The sequence below is a fragment of the Myxine glutinosa genome, chromosome 2 (assembly GCF_964187855.1).
Source record: "Myxine glutinosa chromosome 2, kmMyxGlut1.1, whole genome shotgun sequence".
Lineage (NCBI taxonomy): Eukaryota > Metazoa > Chordata > Myxini > Myxiniformes > Myxinidae > Myxine > Myxine glutinosa.
In genome coordinates this window covers 174,852,220-174,874,719 of record NC_136262.1, presented here as the reverse complement: position 1 = coordinate 174,874,719, position 22,500 = coordinate 174,852,220, and the positions used below count along the sequence as shown (strand labels likewise).

At 42.7% G+C, this 22,500-nt stretch overlaps 1 protein-coding gene across 15 annotated transcripts in view; it reads right to left on the bottom strand.

The window, feature by feature from the left end:
* The window catches only part of LINGO1 (leucine rich repeat and Ig domain containing 1), a 502,233-nt gene that overhangs the window by 212,680 nt on the left and 267,053 nt on the right, over positions 1-22,500 (bottom strand). For 13 of the 15 annotated variants that reach the window (XM_078771959.1, XM_078771961.1, XM_078771950.1 and 10 more), the window contains one exon: positions 4,670-4,753. Coding sequence is in view for 5 of the 15 variants with exons in the window: in XM_078771950.1 (XP_078628076.1) it covers positions 4,670-4,753 (84 nt within the window). In the remaining 10 variants the exon portion in view is untranslated. Of the gene's footprint in view, positions 1-4,669; positions 4,754-6,879; positions 7,025-22,500 lie in introns of all 15 variants that reach the window. The other 2 variants (XM_078771951.1, XM_078771952.1) reach the window with 1 other exon arrangement.

Below are 22,500 nucleotides of genomic sequence, written 5' to 3'. Positions count from 1 at the left end.
GCAAACTGATATGTGTTTGTGGGCAGTGGGGATCGAGATATATTTACCATTGAGCATAAAATCCTCCAAGTTGTACATACAAACTACTAAAATATCATAATTAGAAATTGGTCAAAAAGACTGGGTTAGGATCACCATTGATAGGTAAATTGATCACAAAAATGACAACAAAATGGTAATGTTTTGAGTTCAACATTGAGAACAACCAATAAACAAGAAAGAGCAATCAGCGATTGCAGACCCTCGCCAGGACGTGTTTTAGTGGTTTTTAAGGCTTTTATGTTAAAACAAATATGGCGGCCGAACCATGTCACCGATTATGTCATCATTATTTTTTGTCTCCACAAATTTATCCTTAGATGACGCTCAAGAAATTTCATCTTGATCGGATGAAGTTTTGTACTTGCCGAATTATGACGTCATAATGGAGGAACCTATGACATCATCATTAACATATTTTATTTCCCATGGAGAGTTCTTTACAATGAGCAATGTCTCAATGTTTTCTATGCAGCGCTTTTGGAGATATAGGGGTACAAAGTTTTTCATTTTTTCCAACATGGCACACGTACCACATGACATATTACGTCATAATTATCATTATTACAGACAGAGAATTCTGACGTCATAATGGAAGAACCTATAACATCATCATTAACATATGTTATTTCCCATGGAGAGTTATTTACAATGAGCAATGTCTCAATTTTTCTATGCCGCACTTTTCGAGATATAGAGGTGCAAAGTTTTTCGGTTTTTCCAATATGGCACCCGTACCACATGACCTATGACGTCATAATTATCATTAAAAATTCTACAGGAGGAGGTGAACGTATGGTGAAAATTTCCTGTCAATCGGACCAACCGAATTTCCTGTCAATCGGACTTCTTCCAAAGTAAATTGCTCTCTCTCATGCACAGATTTATCCCATCTCGCCTTCAGTTGTCATACCCTTCCTCCTTTCCATGATACACGGAATCTTGTGGTGAGGCAATTGCCCAGAAACAACTTGCCTTCACCTCCTGGAAAGCAAATCCAATGGAAGGAAATCTCATTTCCTTTCACAACGCCCGAAACAAGTATGTGTCCACCCTCAGGAGAGCCAGGAAACAATATCTCTCCACTCTCAAGACCGAACTCTCAAACCTGTCTCCCTCTTCCAAATTCTGGTGGCGTCTGGTCAAATCCGTTTCTGGTGTTTGTTCCCCCTCCATCCCCTCCCTTACCTCAAACGGCTACACAGCTGACTCCGCACGTGAAAAAGCTGAATGCCTCAACTCTCTGTTTGCCTCTAAATCTTGTGTCCCAAACCCATCCCTCTCTGTACCCACCGTACCCAGTCGTACCCAGCTGTTCCTGGACTCTGTGTCCTTTCCTCCTGACAAGGTGGAAAAGTTTCTGTCAACCCTCGACTCTGATTCTGCAACTGGACCTGACGGCATCAGCCCACGGGTCCTAAAATCCTGTTCCGCTGCTCTTTCACTCCCTCTCTCTGTTCTCTTCACCCTCTCTTTTGCTCAAGGTCATCTGCCATCAGCTTGGAAATCAGCCAACTTCACCGCTTTACACCAAAAATGTGCAAAAACAGAGCCTTGCAACTACAGACCAATCAGCCTTCTCCCAATTATCAGCAAAGTCATGGAATCCATCATTGCTTCAGATATCAAATCTTTCCTCTTCTCAAATGGCTTGATCTCTGATCATCAATTTGGTTTCAGACCAGGTCACTCTAATCTGGACATGCTGCTTCTGCTGTCTCAACAATGGATGGAGGTCCTCAATGCCAAACAGGAAATTAGAGCTGTCTCCCTTAACATATCACTTGCCTTCGATACAGTCTGGCACCCCGCTCTGCTCACCAAACTCTCCTCCTATGGTATCCATGGAAATCTCCACGCTTGGCTTGCGGACTTCCTCTCTAGTCGTAGTCAACGTGTGGCCCTGAATGGATTTCTCTCATCTCCCCTTCCTGTTCAGGCTGGAGTTCCCCAAGGCAGTGTTCTGGGCCCTGTGCTTTTACTAGTCTTCATCAATGATCTCTCTGACTCTCTTGAAAACCCTCTCTATCTCTTTGCTGATGACTCCACTCTGCCGCTCCATTCCTCATCCCTCAAATCGACAGTCTGCAGCCTCCCCACTCTCACTCTCTGCAGATCTGGACAAAATCACAGACTGGTCAAACAAGTGGAACATGTCTTTCAATCCTGACAAATCTCACACTCTTACTATGTCTCTCCGAAAAGACTGACTGGACAACTCTACCATCCACTTTCTGAATAATCCTCTCCAAGAAGTTCTGTCACTCAAGCTTTTGGGTCTCACTATCTGCCATGATCTTTCCTGGGGAAACCACATTTCAAATCTGGCCTCCAAAGCCAGTCGCCGACTGGGCATCCTCTGTCGTGCGAAGTCCTTCCTTGTCACACCTGAGCTCCTCACCACATACAAGGCTTTCATCCGCAGCTCAATGGAATACTGTTCTCCCCTCTGGGCCAGTACTCCTGCCTCACACCTAGCTCGGCTTCACGCTGTTGAAACCAAAGCTTTCAGAATCATTGGAATCTCCTGCGATGAAGCTAACTCCGAGGGCCTTTCACTTACTCACCGCAGGCAGGTTGGTGGTCTTTCTGTCTTCTACCGACTCCTCTCCGGCCTTGCTCCCCCAGCTCTCTCTGGGCTCTGTCCCCCAAATATTCCTACAGGTCGCACAAGATCTGCCTGCAGCCCTCTTCTGGTTAAATTGCCAAAATCAAGACTCTCTGCTCACCTTCACTCCTTCATTCCTCTTTTCTCCCGCCTCTGGAACAAACTCCCTCACTCTCTTCAATCCCACTCCTCCCTTCAGGTTTTTAAAACAGCTGTTCACCACCATCTCTCATCTTCCCCCATCCAAAACCTTGATCTTTTCTACCCCTGCTAATTTCACCCGATTCACTTTTTTGAAATACCAACTTCCTTCCTGGAAGTCCTTGCAGTGTCCTTGTGTTCTATACTTCTCCTACCCCTCCCCCCCTTCCCATGCCTCCTCCCCCCAAGCCCTCCCACAGATCTCCCGATGTCCCTGCTCTCAAATGTTGTGTTTGTGTGCTTCCCCTTCTCTCCCCATCTTGTCTACCGCTGCCCTTATTATATGTTTTTTGTGTCTGATTTTTTGTGTGATAAATGTTAGCTCTTTCACGAGCCTCGATCATGTATACAAAAAAAAAAAAAAAAAAACAGTTGTAGAGAAAATCATATTTATTCTGTGCGGACAAACAGACAAACAAACAAACAAACAGACAGACAAGCAAACAAACAAAGACAAACAAACGGTCTCAAATGCAATTACCCTCTTCACTGGCGAGGGTAAAAAATCGTTGCTGCTGAGCCTATAGCCACGTGACTTCTACCTGTCATTCTGTCATGCAAGGTGTCACTTTGTGGAGGAACCAGCCAGATAACAGTTTATGTCACCATAACAACCAATGGGCATAGGTGCAGTGGATCCACTGAAACATTCAGAGGTACTGAGCTTAATTGTATGAAATGTCAAATCCCGGATGACCTCATCCAATGACCCAGACAGACAGCACTTGTGCAAGTGTTCTCTTATATTATGCATGAAGGTATATTTATGTTGTACAGCTTAATTGAAGGAGCAAGGTATTTAGATATTGGGCTGATTGTAAGAAGTACCACTTTATGATGGGTAAAGTAGTTTGGAAATTCAAGTCATGCTAGAAGTAGATCCGAGAGCAATCGATATGCAGTAATAGCAAGCCAACAGATAAATTTACGCTGTGGCGTTACCATCGTGGATTGTTTTCCAAGGTTTCTGTGGCCTCTCCTGATGTATGAGGTAGCTCTGTGCAAGGTACAGACCATTGAGGGAAAGATTAATAGAAAACTGGGAAGATGGCTTCATGCGGCACTCTCGCTCACAACACTACGGAAGCCTTATAGAGTAAAAGCGCAGTCGTTTTTCTTCCAAAAACAGCAAATGAAAGGAAAATAAGGTTCTATATAAGGTAAGACTTTATTGCTTGTTAAAAACAACTCGACTGACTGTTTGTAAAAGAGATTCAGGTAAGAACTGATAAACGAAATGCCAAGAAACAGAAGTTATTGAAAGGGTTTGAAAAGGTGGAAATAGGGAAGCAATGCCTTGGGTTAGTCTCTTCTCGAGAAAACAAATGTTTTAGTCCAAAAAGAAATGTTAATGAAAAAGGGGGTTTGATTTAAGGAGAGGTGAGAAGAGCGAAAGAGGACAAAATGCTTTCCGCAAGATTGATGGGTGCACTGGGATCAACCTGTTGGGAGAAAAGTATCTCGAGCCAATAAGTCGAAAGGTGAGGAGGTGCAGAGAAGTTTCCTTTTATTAAACTACTTTTGATGCTCTTTGGACACCAGTGAATCTTTCTTAGCACCAAGTGAAATAAATAATTTATTGTGTGTTGAATAGTAAAAGAGGAACAATGTAGTGCTGTGCAAGTGTTCTGTGCTTTTGGTGTGAGCTTGTTACACAATTGATCAAAACAGGGTGCTCGGTGTTCTTCGGCACAGCATCGTATGTGTGTGGTAACAAATCAAGAAAGTACGTGGTCACATATGTAGAGGACTTTGTTAATGAACATAAAAAGTGAGCAAAATTTAGTCAACAGTAAGTAAATGCAACATCATGATTAGTACCTGGAAAGTTGAAGGTGCAAGCAGATTTGGAGTCCAGTATGGTTTTCCGCACCAGAAGTAGTTACTACCAACCTGAGGCCTGATCTGCAAATAAGAGTAACACCTCACTCTCAAAAAGGATAATTCAAGTCACGATAACTATACCTAAGAAATATGGGATGGATATGTAACCCATGAGAGAATTTATGCAAAATGTGAACATCAAGGATATGGTCTGGAGAGCTTTATGCCGTTTAGCTTGGATGTACTTTTGTTCTCCAGAAAATTGCGAGGTTCCTGGGGGATTTTGACCTTTTAGGAGTGGATTTGCAAAGGTCCTTTAAAAATCTGGCAGGAACCTCATCTCAGGCAATGGATTTGGTTTGGGGGAAATGAGAGTATAGTTAATGGGATTTTCTCTCTCCATATGTCTTTATGTCACTTTGCAAGTCATCATTAGTCGCCTTAGCATTTGTGCATGGAATGTACATAATCATGATTATTATTACTATTATTATTATTATTATTATTATTATTATAATCATCATCACCAGTGATATTGTTTTATTTATATCTTGTCAAATCATGACATATTTCGGAAATATTATTTTGATCCATATTTATCCAGTATTATTCATGCCTAAGGACACGATTGTGTTCTTTTCCATTAACTTGTATTTTTCTAAACATCCACTTTAAAATTTTCTGTAAGTTATTTATTGTATTTATTTAATTCTGTATTTATTTATTTATTTGTTTATGGATTATTGCTTAAGTAATGAAATAAGTACCCGGTGTGTACCCCGGTTTAGAATAGGTACAACATATACACTCGTAAAAGGGTTGGCGTCAGGAAGGGCATCCGGCCATAAAAACATTGCCTCAAAAAGGGAACCAAGACAATTTTTGGGTACAGCCCCAAGTACCCCGTGGGGGACCTCACTCCCTCTCGTCAAAACTCAAGGTGGGGAACCCGATCGAAGCAAGGGTGGAAATCACTCCATTTATGACGACGAAACGTCTGATGCCCCACGTAGAGATCGGTTTCTGAGGTTTGGGACATGGAATGTCGGGACAATGACAGGGAGATCAGGAGAAGTGGTGGAAGTATTGGTCAGAAGAAGAGTGGACATATGTTGTGTGCAGGAGACGAGATGGAAGGGAAGTGGTGTGAGAATGGTGAAGGGTAGGCAGGGACAGAAATACAAGTTTGTGTGGCAAGGGTGCCCGGAAGGTGTGAATGGTGTTGGTGTCCTGTTTTCTGAGGAGTTTGTAGACAGTGTGGTGAGTGTGACTAGAGTGAGTGAAAGGTTGTTGATGGTGAAAATGATGATTGGAAAGCTCTTGGTGAACGTCATCTCGGGATATGCTCCGCAGGTTGGTCGGAGCGATGAAGAGAAGGACAAGTTCTGGTGTGCGATAGAGAAGCTGATGGAAACGTGAAAGATAAGGAAGTTGTTGTGGTAGGAGGAGACCTAAATGGACATGTGGGAAGGAGTATGGATGGTTTTGAGGGAGTTCATGGGAGTTACGGATATGGTGTGAGAAATGGAGAAGGCGAAAGGATTTTGGAGTTTGCTGATGGAGCTGATTTGTTGATTTGTAATACTCAGTTCCAGAAAGATGACAATAAGCTTGTTATATACACGTCAGGTGGGTCGACGACAGCCGTTGACTACCTGCTGGTGCGCGTAGGCGAGATAGGGGGCACCTCCGGGACACAAAGGTGATCCCGGGGGAGGAGGCTGTTTCACAGCAACACTTGGTTGTCTGCGACATAAGGGTCTTGGAACTGCTTTACTGACATCATACGCTCAATGTTGCCAGATCTAAAACAGGCAAAACATGACTCTTACCCATCGATATAACATATGTCGTCTGCAACTACACACACTACATTCTCGAATTTATATCACCATTTTAAGGTTACCTATTGACTGACCCTCATATATATATATTACACAAAATGTTTCATGAACAGTACAAGATAAGATCGGACGGATTGTTGTCTTCCTATTAATTGATGTTATTTGATAAATATTGGAAAACGAGGATTAATGTTTCCATATGCTTTTACATTGAGAAGATAAATAAAGAGGTGAGGCATGAAAAATACATATTGCGTACATTGGAAGAAGTCGCACCCAAATGACTTGGAGCTAAGGTATTCTCCAAATAAGATGCAGAAAATGAGTTTTAAAACCAATTTGTACAGACCATTCGAAACTTACTACATTCATAACACCGTCGGGCTGATTCGATTTTCATGAAGTTCCATTTGGAATCACTTTTGCCTCCAACATTCTCCGAACGAAAATGGCTGACTTCTTGGAGGGTCAATGGGTGGTTGGTGATGGGAGGGAAGGGTGTTGTCACCTGTATGGATGACATAATGATCTCTGGAAAAATTTCCATGAACCAGACCTTCATTTGAATCAGGTCCTTTACAAAATATGTGTCTGGCCTCAAAGTCAACAAGGACAAATGTCAAATATTCAAAATCAGACAATCATCTATTATGGCCGCAATGTTCGTGCTGACAGCACCGCTGCCAATTGAGACTCGGTCAAGGTGACAAATGACCCTTCAGCACCACCCAACGTCACTAAGTTATGGAAGATATAATCAGTGTGGTGAAATATTTGGATGTATTCCTGCCAGATTTGTTATCTTGCATGAACCCATGAAGAGATTTACTTAAGTTGGAGGCAGGATGCTTTTGGGGGCCTCAACAGGAAGTGACTTTGGATAAAATGTTAACTTCATTGCCGGCTCTGCCATTCTCCGACCCAAACAAACTAACCATAGGTGCTGATGTTGAGACCGATGGCTAGGGTGGTGCACTGTTTCAAAAGCATGATGGAGATCCAAAGCCAATTGCTTCCTCCTCACATATCCTAACCTGTATGGAGAGGATCTATGCTCAAATTGAGAAAGGGTGTCTGGAGGGGGAATGGGCACGAGAACAATTCCAGACATGATCCTTCTGGGGTTGGATAGTTTGAAACTCCCGACCAACCTACCATAAACTATTGTCTTCATTATGATTATTTCCATTTCCAGTCGTTCAATTCCCAAGCTCTGAGCCTGCTGCCATTAAGATTCCAATGACAAATTATGCATACCCAACAATTCATTGTCACAAGGGGAGAGTACTTTGAGGGGAAAATACGTTGAGGAAACATTGTCTACATATTTCTTGTCGGCCGATGAGGCTACTTATACAGCTGAGGACATGTACGTTTTTGTGAAGTTTGTCAAATATACATGGGCAGTGTCCAACAGCGGAAGATCCAGAATATTGGAGATACCTCAATGACTGATGTGGGCCAGCTGTGGTGCAACCCTAACTCTCAATGTCAACAAACAAGACTGGTCTGAACATATAACGAGTTTGCCAGAACATGTGAGTGTCTATTGCACGTCGCATTAAAGGAGCTTGTGTCCAATGGAGACAAGATTGCGCTTATTTTCTGCATGAGAACGTTTGTCATGGAGGATGTTCACAATGGTCCTATGTGAGTGACAAAATGGCTCGAACAGGCCAAACCGACCGTGTTGTGGTCTCCAAAGAGCAAAAAGGGAAGGTAACCACGCATTTGCTCTGCCGGGTTCACAAACCATCACAATGGAAGGAATTACTCCAAACAATGCCGTCACCAAAACTACGATAGCAGGTTGCAGCAGATTTGTAAAAAAAATGAACAAAGAACGTTAGCTTGCTGTCATCAACTACCATTCTAGATATTTTGAAATTGTTCATTTGCCTGATATCAACATCGGTATCAGCAATTGGTGTTAGCTCATCTCAGCTAATCATGCGCAAACAAATATTGATCCGAATAACATCAAGGAAACAAACAAGAAGGTGAAATGAAAATATTGTTTCTTCTATGATCTGAGTTATTCAACACGTCTGCCACTTAGTCTGGAGCAAGGAGCTCATGTTATAGTGAAGTTACAGAAGGAATGGACCACACGTAGAACCATAAAGTCATCGAACACAGGACATAGGTCCAATGTCGTGGAAACTCCGTTGGGGGTCTACCAACAGAATCATCAGTAGCTACATCATCTTGTAAATCCCAGTACCGAGTCACCATGTTACCTCTCCATCGACAAATACCCTTGCTTCAGTGCCAGAGGTGCAGCCTATCTGAACCTCTGAGGGTGACCACCATGCAGTCTACACCATATAGACTGCACGACTCACAACCCGCTCCTGGTAGAACGCTAAGTGGAAGAGCTCTTCCACTTCCCTAGAGATATCAGGACTTTGTTTGATTTGAACATTTATTGGATATTAATTTTTTTGAACTGGTTTCTGAAATGAAAAACTTGAAGCCCTACACATATCCAGTTGTGTGAGCATTGCTACCAGTTATTGATCTCTAAGTTGAATTCAGATTGCACCATGTTATCCAACAGACCATTGAGTTACCAGACACATTGAGCAAGTCCAGTGATCCGATTTTATGGTGTTAGGCAGTTGATTTAGGGGTGTGCTTGATGTGACTGATATGGTTAAAAAAATTTGATTAACCAATCTGTTCAGGCCCAGTTAAACGTTCTTTAAAAATAACTCTCTTATTGGAAAAGGGGAAATTTCGGGATATTATTCAAGTTGTTATAAGTGCCCGCCAGTGGTAAAGACAGGTGGCACGCACGAAAGAGGGATTTACGCACCCGATGAAATGTGGGCCGCGGAGCTGTGTTCGTGCTGTGCTGTTTCCCAGAATTAACTGGTTGTTCAAAGGTTCTCCTATCTCGATCCATTCATGACAGCAGTGTCTGAAGCTTCGTTGAGTTCCTGTGCAGAGAAGTCGTTGAGAACCCTTTCCTTACTTTTTACCACGTGCAATTATCCTTACTAGATGGATAATTGCACGTGTACTAGTAAGGATAATTGCACTAGTAAGGATAATTATAATTGTACTAGTAAGGATAATTGCACGTGGTAAAGAGCTATGGCTTGCCAAACATTTTGCTCAACTGTCAACCAACCGATCCTTTCCTGTATGCTTATTGTCCCATGAGGACCTTTTCTCCACCGCACATTGTTTTCTGCTTCAGATTCATTTGCGTAATATCTAAAGGGTCCTCCCTCCTTCACCAGAGAGAAATCCTACTACCAATACGTTTGACAGACCCGAGTTCACAAAATGCACCCATTCTGCACACCCCACAATCGGTGCACCACATATTTTGTGTGACCGTTTAGGCCTGATCGTAGCAGCGGAGACCTTCCTCCATCGCTTGCGTCCAAAGCGCACCGAGTTTAAATGCATTTGATAAGCTCGAAGCGAGGCTGATGAATGTATACCCACCCAGGCCATGAACCACGAGGCATGACGAGATGCCAGAGCTTCTCCATGAATCTTGAACAGGCCCAGAGAATGGAGTGCAAATCCCCTGCTTTAAATTACGCACCGCAAGATATGGGTCATTATTTAATTATGTGTTTATTGCCACTGCTAATGTTCAATGCATTGGAAAGTCGTAAAGCAGCAGATTAGTTTCCCCGGTGCACATAAATAATTCAGCTCTTGGTGTACTCACAAGGATAAATCATGCTGACCCACAATGTGGTCAGGAGATTGAGAAGGGAAGATGGTATTTAAATTAAAGGAATATAACTGCCGTGGGACATTATTATATAACCCCTGTAACAAATGGGCTCCATCAAATCAAAAAGGAGGACTGTTTGACAAGTTTATGGACATGCTTGGTTTTCTCCGCGGTTGAAGGCGCGAAACGCTGCCATGTAACCCTAAGCTTAACTGATCGCGTAGCTCAGCCAAAGCTCTCAACAAGACAGGGCACTCCATAAAATTTACATACATTTACACTACGAAAACATGAATACTCTCAGGCAATCAGGCAAACCTCAGGCAAACCCCAAACCCCAATCTCAGGCAAACCCCAAGGTAATTTGCTTGCCTATGCCGTCCTGATTTTTAATCCTCCGGCCACTTCTGCTTGAGCATCCAGGGTCTGCCAATTTGTTTCCAAACTTTTAATACAAAGGGGAATATTTTACTCCATCAAATGCCAGGCAATTGCTCCGGTGCTCTTTGTAGGAGTATAAACATCTTTGTCTCCTACTATACTTTGAGATATACAACAGATAATTGTTGATTGTAAAATATTCCGAGGCCAGAATGAATACAGGGCGAAAGAGAAAACATTTTAAATTGCAATTCTCTGTTATAAAAGCCGTTTAATCCAACTGCAAATCAATCTTCATGAAAATGAATATTCAACTGGCCTGCTACTTCTGCTTCAACTAGGCCAATCCTTTCCCTGCATTTTCTTGCGGGTTCGGCACAGAGAAGGGGGTCTTTCTTATCCAAGTCTTCTTTGAAACGGCTGGTCATGCCTGACATCCCACTGAAGCTGATTAGGACAGGAATTTGGGATGTGTTTGGGATGCCGATGATAGTTCGCATACTCTTCGTGAAAGACACCGTGGCATACTTAACGTCCACCACCTAATTCTGGCAGACACCCAGCTTAACGTTAATCCAAAGGAAGGTGCACCTTGTGATGCAAAGGATAAAGCCATGCCTGGGAAGCACCAATCCGACTGTTTATATTCAGGTGGATAATGGAACCTGGAGGGGCAAAGCTCAAAGGTAAGTCGCCACCCCTGCACCATCCTTTTGGATAAACACAATGTGTAACCTGAAATGATTACTTTCACATTGGATGTTAGTTTATTCTTTTTCACTGTTTCTGTAATCCAAGAGGCAATTTGGGTAAAGGACCCCAAGGTAATTAAGCTTTCGTGGCATCCCTTCATAGTAGATTTGTTCAGTTTTATTTCTAAAAGACAATCATCTCCTGGTAATTTGTACACTGGGTGTCACCGTTACTGTGGTGTTTGAGTGTGAAGCATGCACCTGTTTCATGCTATCCAATTTGATCATAAATTGATGTTAACATATACATATATATATATATATATGTTGGTTATTCTTAGACCAACCAATAATATTTACCACACTTTGATTTTGGGTGATGTATTTTGGAAAAAACAAAACAACAAAAAGCCGCAATCTCAGTTTCATTAACTTCAATAGTAATGTCAAGGTGAAGTCTTAGCCTCGGAAGGTGTTTTGTGGATTTTTTGCATATTGTTCTTTATTCTTTGTTAGTGGTTTTGTTGTTTTTGATGGTAAATTATCGTCTAGAACAATGACATCACATTACAGAAATTAGTTTCTGGCCGGATTTTGAAACAATATGCGTTCCAAGGATTTATAATGTTTCTTTGACCAGCTTCCTGGCTATATATATGTCACGACTCTTCCCATGCTCTTCTACCCAAAGAAAGCTATATAACTGCAACCATGAAAGGCTACACAAGGTAAATCCTTTGCTGTTTGAAATTCTTCCCAGAGTCCCTCCACAGCTATAACATTTACACATAGTACACTCAAGAGAAACACAATGTTACACCCCCCCCCCCCCCCTCAGCTGCTGGACAGGTTTCATTGCTTATTGGCGAGTCATCAGCGACATCTAAGACTGAAACGTGGACCATCGAGGCTCCCAAGCATGTACAATGCAAATATGTCGAGCAGTCAATCCACAAATAAAACCAAAGACCCACCCACATCTCTCACATATGAATGGAGGGAATAACCAATCAACTCTCACCTAATCAATTACGCAGGTGGCTAGGATTATTTAAACAAATTGACCCCTCCCATGCCCTTTGATTCTTGGAATGAGTGTGTGTATATATATAATTATATATATATATATAGACATGTGTATATGTATATATATATTATATTATATTACACAACAACAACAGGCATTTTAAGGGCATTTTCCCTGCTAGAGCGGGGGTTAGCCTTGCGGTCCCCATGACAATCTTCTCCATTTTGCCCTATTTTCTGCATCTCCCCTTGTTAACCCCCCTGCCCGCAATTCTTCTTCGACCATCTTTAGCCAAGTCTCTCTCGGTCTTCCCCGTCCTCTACTTCCTTCCACATTCATTTCCATCACTCTTCTCAACCAGTCACTTTCATCCTTCCTCAACACATGACCAAACCATCTCAACCTGTTTCTCTTCACAGCATCCATCACAGGCTCTATTCCCATCATCTTTCACAATTCATAATTTGCCTTCCTCTCTCTCAACGATACTCCACACATCCACCGAACCATTCGCATTTCCACCCTTTCCAGCCTTCGTTGCTGCTCTACGTACATTACCCATGTCTCGCTCCCATAAATCATAACACTTCTCACACATGCAGCATACACCTTTCCCTTCAGCTTCAACGACACTCCCCTCCTCGTCAGCACGCCACTCAGTTCCCGAAACTTCTTCCATGCACATCTCACTCGAGCAACCGTTGCCGAGTCTGATCCACCTTCTCCATTCAGCATGTCTCCTCGGTAACAAAATGTTTTCACACCTTCCAGCTTCACGCCGTCTCCAAGACCCAACTCAACATTTCCTCCATCTGCAGCTCCCTCTGTGCACACCTTACACTTGAATGTACCTGCCACACTGGTTAATGACCCTCGCAAACCACTACAATTTTGATGAACCCACTCAGCGCACATTGTACATTTAATTGAGTTCACTCCGACACCCTTCCTGCACAAAGCACGTGGCCACTTCCCAGTTCTTTCCACCTCACCACATGCTTTACCACTTGCCATCACCTTTGTTTTTCCGATATTCACCTTCAGACCTTTCGTCTCCATACATTCCTTCCACTTGTTCATCTTCTCCTTCAGTCCATCCATACTTTCTGCAATCAACACCAGATCATCTGCATACAACAACTCCCACGGTAAACCCTCCTTTACGTTCCGAGCCAGTACCTCCATCACAGCTACAAATAGTAGTGGACTTAGTACCGACCCCTGATGCACTCCCACCTTCACTTCAAACTCACCACTGTTCCCGTCCTTCGTCCTTACAGCTGTGCGCGCTCTTTTGTACATTGCCATCACTACTCTGATCAACCATTCCTCCACTCCTAACTTCCTCAATGCCCATGTCACTACTTCACGTGGAACCCTATCGAATGCTTTCACCAGATCAACAAACCCAAGAAACAACTTCTTCCTCTTCTCCATGTACTTCTCCTGCAACTGCCTCACAATAAAAAGCGCGTCTGTCGTTCCTCTTCCTGGCATAAATCCAAACTGCATTTCGTCACTCTTCACTTTCTTCCTTATCCTCCTCTCCAACACCCTTTCCAATACCTTCATTCCATGCTCCAATAAGTTTATCGCTCGATACGAGCCACAGTCCAGAGGGTCACCTTTCCCCTTGTATCGAGGGACGAGGGTACTCATTTCCCAATCCACTGGAATGCGGCCTTCTTTCACCACCAGATTGCAGATCTTTGTCATTCTCTTCACACCCCAATTTCCCGCTGCCTTCAACATATCTGCCACAACTCCCATCGGCCCTCCCGCTTTTCTACTCTTCATTGCTTTTATCGCTTCCTCAACTTCCTTCTCGGTTATCTTCTCTGCCGGTCCTAAAACTGGGTTACTCTCTATGTTGCCATCCCATTCATTCTCTGCATTCAACAGTATTTCCATATATCTCTTCCATCTTCCTTTAATTCCATCTGGGTCCACAACGATTTGTCCCACTTCATCCTTCAAGCAACTCACCCCCATCACATCACACCTCTCTTTTGCTATCTACTTTGCAATCCTGAATACCGCTCTCTGACCCTCTTCCAAATCCAAGCGTTCTCCGAACATTTTTCTGCATTCCTCCTGTGCCTTTGCTACCTCTTTCTTTGCAGCCTTGTAACCTTCATGCTCTGCTTTTTCTGCTCCCGTACCCTTCGCCTTCTGCCACTCCTTGAACTTCTTCCTCTTCTCGTCAATCCTCTTTCCAACTTCATCATCCCACCACCATGTTTCCGAGTGCCTCGGTGGTCCTTTTGTCCATCCACATACCTCACCAACGGCTCCCAACAGACTATCTTTCATTGACATCCAACCACTTTCAAGCTCAACCACATCATCCTCTACCATACTCAGCCTCTCTTTTAGATTAGATTATATTATATTATATTATATTATATATATATATATATACACATATATACAGTATGTATAGACATAGATATTAGTGCTGAGCGAGATAATCGCGACAGCATGATAATCGTGCTTTAGATTTGCTATCGCGATAATGATAATGGAAATTAATTATCACGATAGCTGCTGCGCATGCGCGGTAGGTGTAACGTAAGTTGAACCTGGATATTGACGGTGTATTGATTGATTTGAGCGGTTAGTGTGTTTAGTTTATCTCAAAAGATATACCCGTACTAAATGCAGCTCTGTAAAATAAAGCAGGTGATATAATATGGAATGTATATTCTCCAAGATGTAATTTAAATTGTATACCCTGAAGCAATAAACATTAAAATAAACAAGTAAACAAAAAAATATGTTTTAGGGCTACACACATTTATTTTTAAAAAGTTTTAAACCTATTTTTTAAATTGAATTTTTTATTATTATTATTTAATTTTGATAGATGAAAATGTACCAGAAAAGAGGACCGTGGGCCAAATTTAAGCTCTCTCGGACGTATGGAACCTAGAAAACGAACGGTTCAAAGATTTGAAATGGGACAAACCAAGTTCAGATGAAGTTAAATAAAAGTGTGTAACAACCAATTAAAGGCGCCAAAACTGCTGCCAGTGTCGAAATTACCGATCCATTTGAGTTCACTTTGTCTGTGCACGAAGTTGAGCACTCAAAGCAACATCATGTTAAACGAGAAGGTGAGCGTACTCGGTGTATGGAGTTTTGCCATTGAGGACAAGGACATGCAGGTAATGCCGTGCTTCTCTCCTCTCACCATTCTCATTGGATCGAATGAATGGAAAACCTGGTGACGTGTGTTTCCTTCATTTATTTGTTTATTACATTCTTGCCACTCCATGGGATTGCTTGGCATTTATTATTCACGAAGTTCAACATCAACGTTGTTGTTCTTTAACGATCACTATTATCCCACCTTGTGGGGTCGGATGGGGGAAGCTTGTCCCAAGTCATTCACGAACTGGCTGGCCATGCCTGACATTCGCCGAGTTAGTTTGCCTAGCCATGGTGCCGGCAATACTCGCCAACTCTTTGTGAAGGACACCATGGGATCTTTAACGTCCACCAACACATGCTGGCAGACGGGACTCCTAGATTAACGTCCATCCAAGGGACGGGCACACACATTGATGAATCCCCTTGCTAGTCAGGTTCACTATGTTTTTTCGTTCAAAATCATGGTAGATTAGCAAACCTATACATTTTTGGAAACGTTATTACATGGAAAATCTGAAAATCAATGTTTACATTTGCCAATTCCGACCAATTCAATTCGACCAATCGACCAATTCGATTCGACCAATTCGACCCATTCGACCAATCGCTTCGATCGACCATTCGATCGATTCGATTCGATTCATCGAATTCGATCGATTCGATTCGATTCATTGAATTCGATCGATTCGATTCGATTCATCGAATTCGATCGATTCGATTCGATTCGATTCATCGAATTCGATTCGATCGACCATTCGACCAATTCGATTTGCCAATCAATTTGACCGACCTTTGCTTGTGTGGAACGGACTGTGAAAACGATGCGGACTATATTGTCGGATACGACACACAGGACAGTGATGACGAACTCTAAATGGCATATTCTGTAATCGTGTATGTTTGATGCCATTGACTGCCTGTGTATATTTTGTCATTGACTGCCTGTGTAGATGTGAAGTTATACTGACTGCATGTGTATATATGATTTTGCTGACTGCCTGTGTATGTTTGGTGATATGAATTATTGTGACACATTTTGATGTTATTAACTGCCTGTACAAAATGATAACATGTATTTGATTATGCAACTTATCGCGAATATAAAGACAGTATTTTGCAATTCAAAACCTTTGATTCGTGTCTTACCATTCCCCATAGCACTAATTTGATACTTTCATTGGATTCCTTGTCCCTGAAAATATAGGTTTAGTATATTTTTAAAAGTTTTTAGGGTAATTAGAGGCAGAAATAGAACAAAATATGTATTTTACAGTGGCCATTTTGAAAATCCAAAATGGCCGCCATACAGGTATCTCTCCAAATGTAAACATTGATTTTTAGTTTCCTTATGCTATAACCTTTCCAAAAATGTATAGGTTTGCTAATCTACCATGATTTTGAACGAAATATGATTTATTGACATAGTGAACCTGACTATGCCTGTGAAACACCAAACTGATAGTTTATAGCTGGGTCTGGATTCAAGCCCAGGCTAGACAGCTCAGAAGGTGAGTGTGCATACCTCTAGGCCATCCTGTCAGCCCACAAAGTTCAACGTCAAAGGAGTAATTTTAAATTCCCGAAGAGTGAAGATGGTCATATATGACTTTCTTCACAAATTGTGTGTTCCGTTGACAAGCAGCTTGCTATCGCTTGCCAAGCCAAACATTCCGTATCAACCGCTTTGCAAACTGCTCGTCCAGTCGCTCGGCAAAGAAGCAAAGCGATTTCGTCCAGGTAAAATGAGGTTTGACTTTAAACAAACTGCAACAGAATTGTGAAATAAAGAATACCAACACAGGCGACTCTATGGCTATTCAGTTTGTTTTTATGTGCATTGTTATTGTATGCCACATGGTTCTCAAGGAACTAATTCGAAATGGGGGCTTATGGATTTGGTCTCGTGCGTCCGTGCATCTGCAACCATATCTCGGAGATGTAAGGACCAATTTTGTTCATAGTTGGCACAAAGACAATACATCATGGGATACATTACATATGTATGCACATCATTTTGTTTCATGATCAAAGATGGCCGACTGGCGGCCATTTTAGTTGTAAAAAAACCCAATGTTGAACACGTCCTCAACCTTTTATCAGACATGCATTTGCCGATGTTGTTCAAACTTGGCATACAGATAATGAATGACGGCTTACATATACACGTAATTTTTTTCGAGATCATATCCAAGATGGCTGACTGGTGGCCATTTTGTTATTTAAACGTGTCTCCAACAATTTATCAGACATGCATGGTCCAATTTTCTTAAAACTTGGAACATAGACAATAATACATGAGAGTATACATATGCAGAATATTTTGTTTTGTCATCCGACCAAAGATGGCCGACTGACAGCCTTTGACTCCGTATAGCAAAATTACGAAAACCATGGCGGGGGCTATGACATTTTATGTCTTTTTCTTCTTGTTTATACTATGGTGATGATCGTGATAATGAGGTCCATTATGGTGATATTAGTTTTTCCAATATCGCACAAACATAATATATATACACTAGTGGGGTCACCCATGGGAATCCCACGGGCATGGACGTGCATGACATTTGGACATCTTGAGTTTGATGCTGCACCTGCACATTCAGTTTCACAAAATGGTTACTGCCAATTAATCAGATCCACAAATGATGTCATCTACACAATTCATTTACTTCTGATAACATGTGAATGCATGTGCATGCACACCCACATACACATATACACATACACATACACATATACACACACACACACACACACACACACACACACACACACACACACACATATATATGCACATATATACACATATATACATACACACACACACACACACACACACACACACACACACACACGGAAACTCGTGCAAACAAAAAAAAAAGATTTTATAAAGATTTCACGATTTTAGTTCCTGTGGCTATGAAACGCATTCTCTTTGGGCGGTGTATAATCGCTCCGAACGAAACAGGCATTACCTCGTTGCCTTTGCTTGAGTTGTTCAAAACGTAATTCATGATCGAAGACGTGTTGATTGAGTCTTAAAATGCACATCCGATCATACAGAGCATACAGAGGCTGATCGTAGGCTTATAGGCCCATGACTCTTCTTAATTTTAAAACTTGAATGTGTCGATAACTTTTCGCTTCACAAAGTAAAAATAGATTAAAACGAAACGTTATTAATAAATATTGTATTCCATAGTTAGTTTACATTGTTATGTAATTTTTGAAGTGCTGTATTGTTTAATTCCATGGTTGGAAAAGAGTTGACTCGCTCAAAACAAACTCTGTATATACACCCCATGGATATGGAAAAGTATAATTACACTTTGGTTCGATCCCGAACTTCAGTATTCAGTCGCTCTATCTTTACTAAGTACCATAATAATATAAATAATGAAGTCCTGGGAACGTTCTCTCCTCTCTCCTTCGCTTCTCATTCTATACTGTCATTCTTCTCTGTCATTCCCCTCTCTCCTTCCCCGCTCTCCTTCCCCTTGCCAACATAATAGTCGACACATTCAAAACGGCTGTTGGAATACATGTCGCCGATTTTCTCAACTTTAGCTGAAACAGACTTGAACCATCTTAGCGACTATGATGGTGAATTAGTCGAGATAAAGCTGTGAGGGAGACTCAATGAATGGGCTTCATGTTACAGGCCTTTGAAAATGCATTTTGTTCTATAAACAGTAACTTTCATCGAATTTTATTCCCGTTTTTTTGCAACTGAGTCTAAAACCATGTTAGCGACTGTGAAAAATGAAATGAGATATCGAATTAGAGTTGAAATAAAACTGTGAGAGAGAGCAAGACACCGCAGGCCGAACAAAAGAGGCCTCAAAGCTTTGCGAGGAAAGAAAATGGTGGATATTTGTTTTTGAAGCCTCTTCCAGAATAGGCGGAGCTACTCTCTCAACGGAGGAAGTCACACCCCCGGACAGACACACAGACAGGATCACCTACGGAGAATATAATATACTGGTGGGATCACCCGTGTGAATCCCACAGCCATGGATGTGTGTGACATTTGGACATCTTCATTTAGTTGCTGCACATTCAGTTTTACAAAATGGTTACTGGCAATTTATCAGATGCACAAATGATGTAATCTACACGATGTATATACTTCTGATAACATATGAATGCATGTGCGTGCACATGGGAAATACAGTTTGAAATGTGTCATCACATATCATGTAAAATGTGACTTCAAGAGCTCAAATCCTCTCCCTCCCCATCACACACACACACACACACACACACACACACACACACACACACACACCCACACACACACACACACACACACACACACACCAACAACAACAACATGCATTTTAAAGGCCATTTTCCCTGCTAGAGCGGGGGTTAGCCTTGCGGTCCCCATGACAATCTTCTCCATTTTGCCCTATTTTCTGCATCTCTCCTTGTTAACCCCCTTGCCCGCATTTCTTCTTCCACCATCTTTAGCCAAGTCTTTCTCGGTCTTCCCCGTCTTCTACTTCCTTCTACATTCATTTCCATCACTCTTCTCAACCAGTCACTTTCATCCTTCCTCAACACATGACCAAACCATCTCAACCTGTTCCTCTTCACAGCATCAATCACAGGCTCTATTCCCATCATCTTTCGCAATTTATCATTTGTCTTCCTCTCTCTCAACGATACTCCGCACATCCGTCGAACCATTCGCATTTCCACCCTTTCCAACCTTCGTTGCTGCTCTACGTTCATTACCCATGTCTCGCTCCCATATATCATAACACTTCTCACACATGCAGCATACACCTTTCCCTTCAGCTTCAACGACACTCCCCTCATCATCAGCACGCCACTCAATTCCCGAAACTTCTTCCATGCACATCTCACTCGAGCAACCGTTGCCGAGTCTGATCCACCTTCTCCATTCAGCATGTCTCCGAGGTAGCAAAATGTTTTCACACCTTCCAGCTTCACGCCATCTCCAAGATCCAACTCAACATTTCCTCCATCTGCAGCTCCCTCTGTGCACACCTTACATTTGAATGTAGCTGCCACACTGGTTAATGACCCTCTCAGACCACTACATTTTTGATGAACCCACTCAGCGCACATTGTACACTGAATGGAGTTCACTCCGACACCCTTCCTACACACAGCACAGGGCCACTTCCCAGTTCTTTCCACCTCACCACATGCTTTACCACTTGCCATCACCTTCGTCTTTCCGATATTCACCTTCAGACCTTTTGTCTCCATACATTCCTTCCACGTGTTCATCTTTTCCTTCAGTCCATCCATACTTTCCGCAATCAACACCAGATCATCTGCATACAACAACTCCCACGGTAAACCCTCCTTTACGTTCTGAGCCAGCACCTCCATCACAGCTACAAATAGTAGTGGACTTAGTACCGACCCCTGATGCACTCCCACCTTCACCTCAAACTCACCACTGTTCCCATCCTTCGTCCTTACAGCTGTGCGTGCTCTTTTGTACATTGCCATCACTACTCTGATCAACCATTCCTCCACTCCTAACTTCCTCAATGCCCATGTCAATACTTTGCGTGGAACCCGATCGAATGCTTTCTCCAGATCAACAAACCCAAGAAACAACTTCTTCCTCTTCTCCATGTACTTCTCCTGCAACTGCCTCACAATGAAAAGCGCGTCTGTCGTTCCTCTTCCTGGCATAAATCCAAACTGCATTTCGTCGATCTTCACTTTCTTCCTTATCCTCCTCTCCAACACCCTTTCCAATACCTTCATTCCATGCTCCAATAACTTTATCGCTCGGTACGAGCCACACTCCAGAGGGTCACCTTTCCCCTTGTATAGAGGGACGAGGGTACTCAGTTCCCAATCCACTGGAATGCGGCCTTCTTTCACCACCAGATTACAGATCTCTGTCATTCTCTTCACACCCCAACTTCCTGCTGCCTTCAACATATCTCCCACAACTCCCGTCGGCCCTCCCGCTTTTCTACCCTTCATTGCTTTTATCGCTTCCTCAACTTCCTTCTCAGTTATCTTCTCTGCCAGTCCTAAAACTGGGTTACTCTCTATGTTGCCATCCCATTCATTCTCTGTATTCAACAGCATTTCCATATATCTTTTCCATCTTCCTTTAATTCCATCTGGGTCGACAACGATTTGTCCCACTTCATCCTTCAAGCAGCTCACCCCCATCACATCACACCTCTCTTTCGCTATCTGCTTTGCAATCCTGAATACCGCTCTCTGACCCTCTTCTGAATCCAAGCGTTCTCCGAACATTTTCCTACATGCCTCCTGCGCCTTTGCTACCTCTTTCTTTGCAGCCTTCCTGGCTGCCTTATAACTTTCATGCTCTGCTGTTTCTGCTCCCGTACCCTTCGCCTTCTGCCACTCCTTGAACTTCTTCCTCTTCTCGTCAATCGTCTTTCCAACTTCATCATCCCACCACCATGTTTCCGAGTGCCTTGGTGGTCCTTTTGTCCATCCACATACCTCACCAACGGCTCCCAACAGACTAGCTTTCATTGACATCCAACCACTTTCAAGCTCAACCACATCATCCTCGACCCTACTCAGCCTCTCTTTTAATGCCTCCCTTACTGTCACCTCTTTCAACCTCCACACCTTCATTCTCGGTTGGTACTTCACCCGCCGAGCTCTCCTCGCACCTTTCACCCTTACGTCGCAGACAACCAAGTGGTGCTGTGAAACAGCCTCCTCCCCCGGGATCACCTTTGTGTCTCGGAGGTGCCCCCTATCTCGCCTACGCACCATCAGGTAGTCAACGGTTGTCGTCGACCCACCTGACGTGTATGTAACAAGCTTATTATCCTCTTTCTGGAACTGAGTATTACAAATCAACAAATCAGCTCCATCAGCAAACTCCAAAATCCTTTCACCTTCTCCTTTTTTCACACCATATCCGTAACCCCCATGAACTCCTTCAAAACCATCCATACTCCTTCCCACATGTCCATTTAGGTCTCCTCCTACCACAACAACTTCCTCATCTTTCACGTTTTCCATCAGCTTCTCTATCGCACACCAGA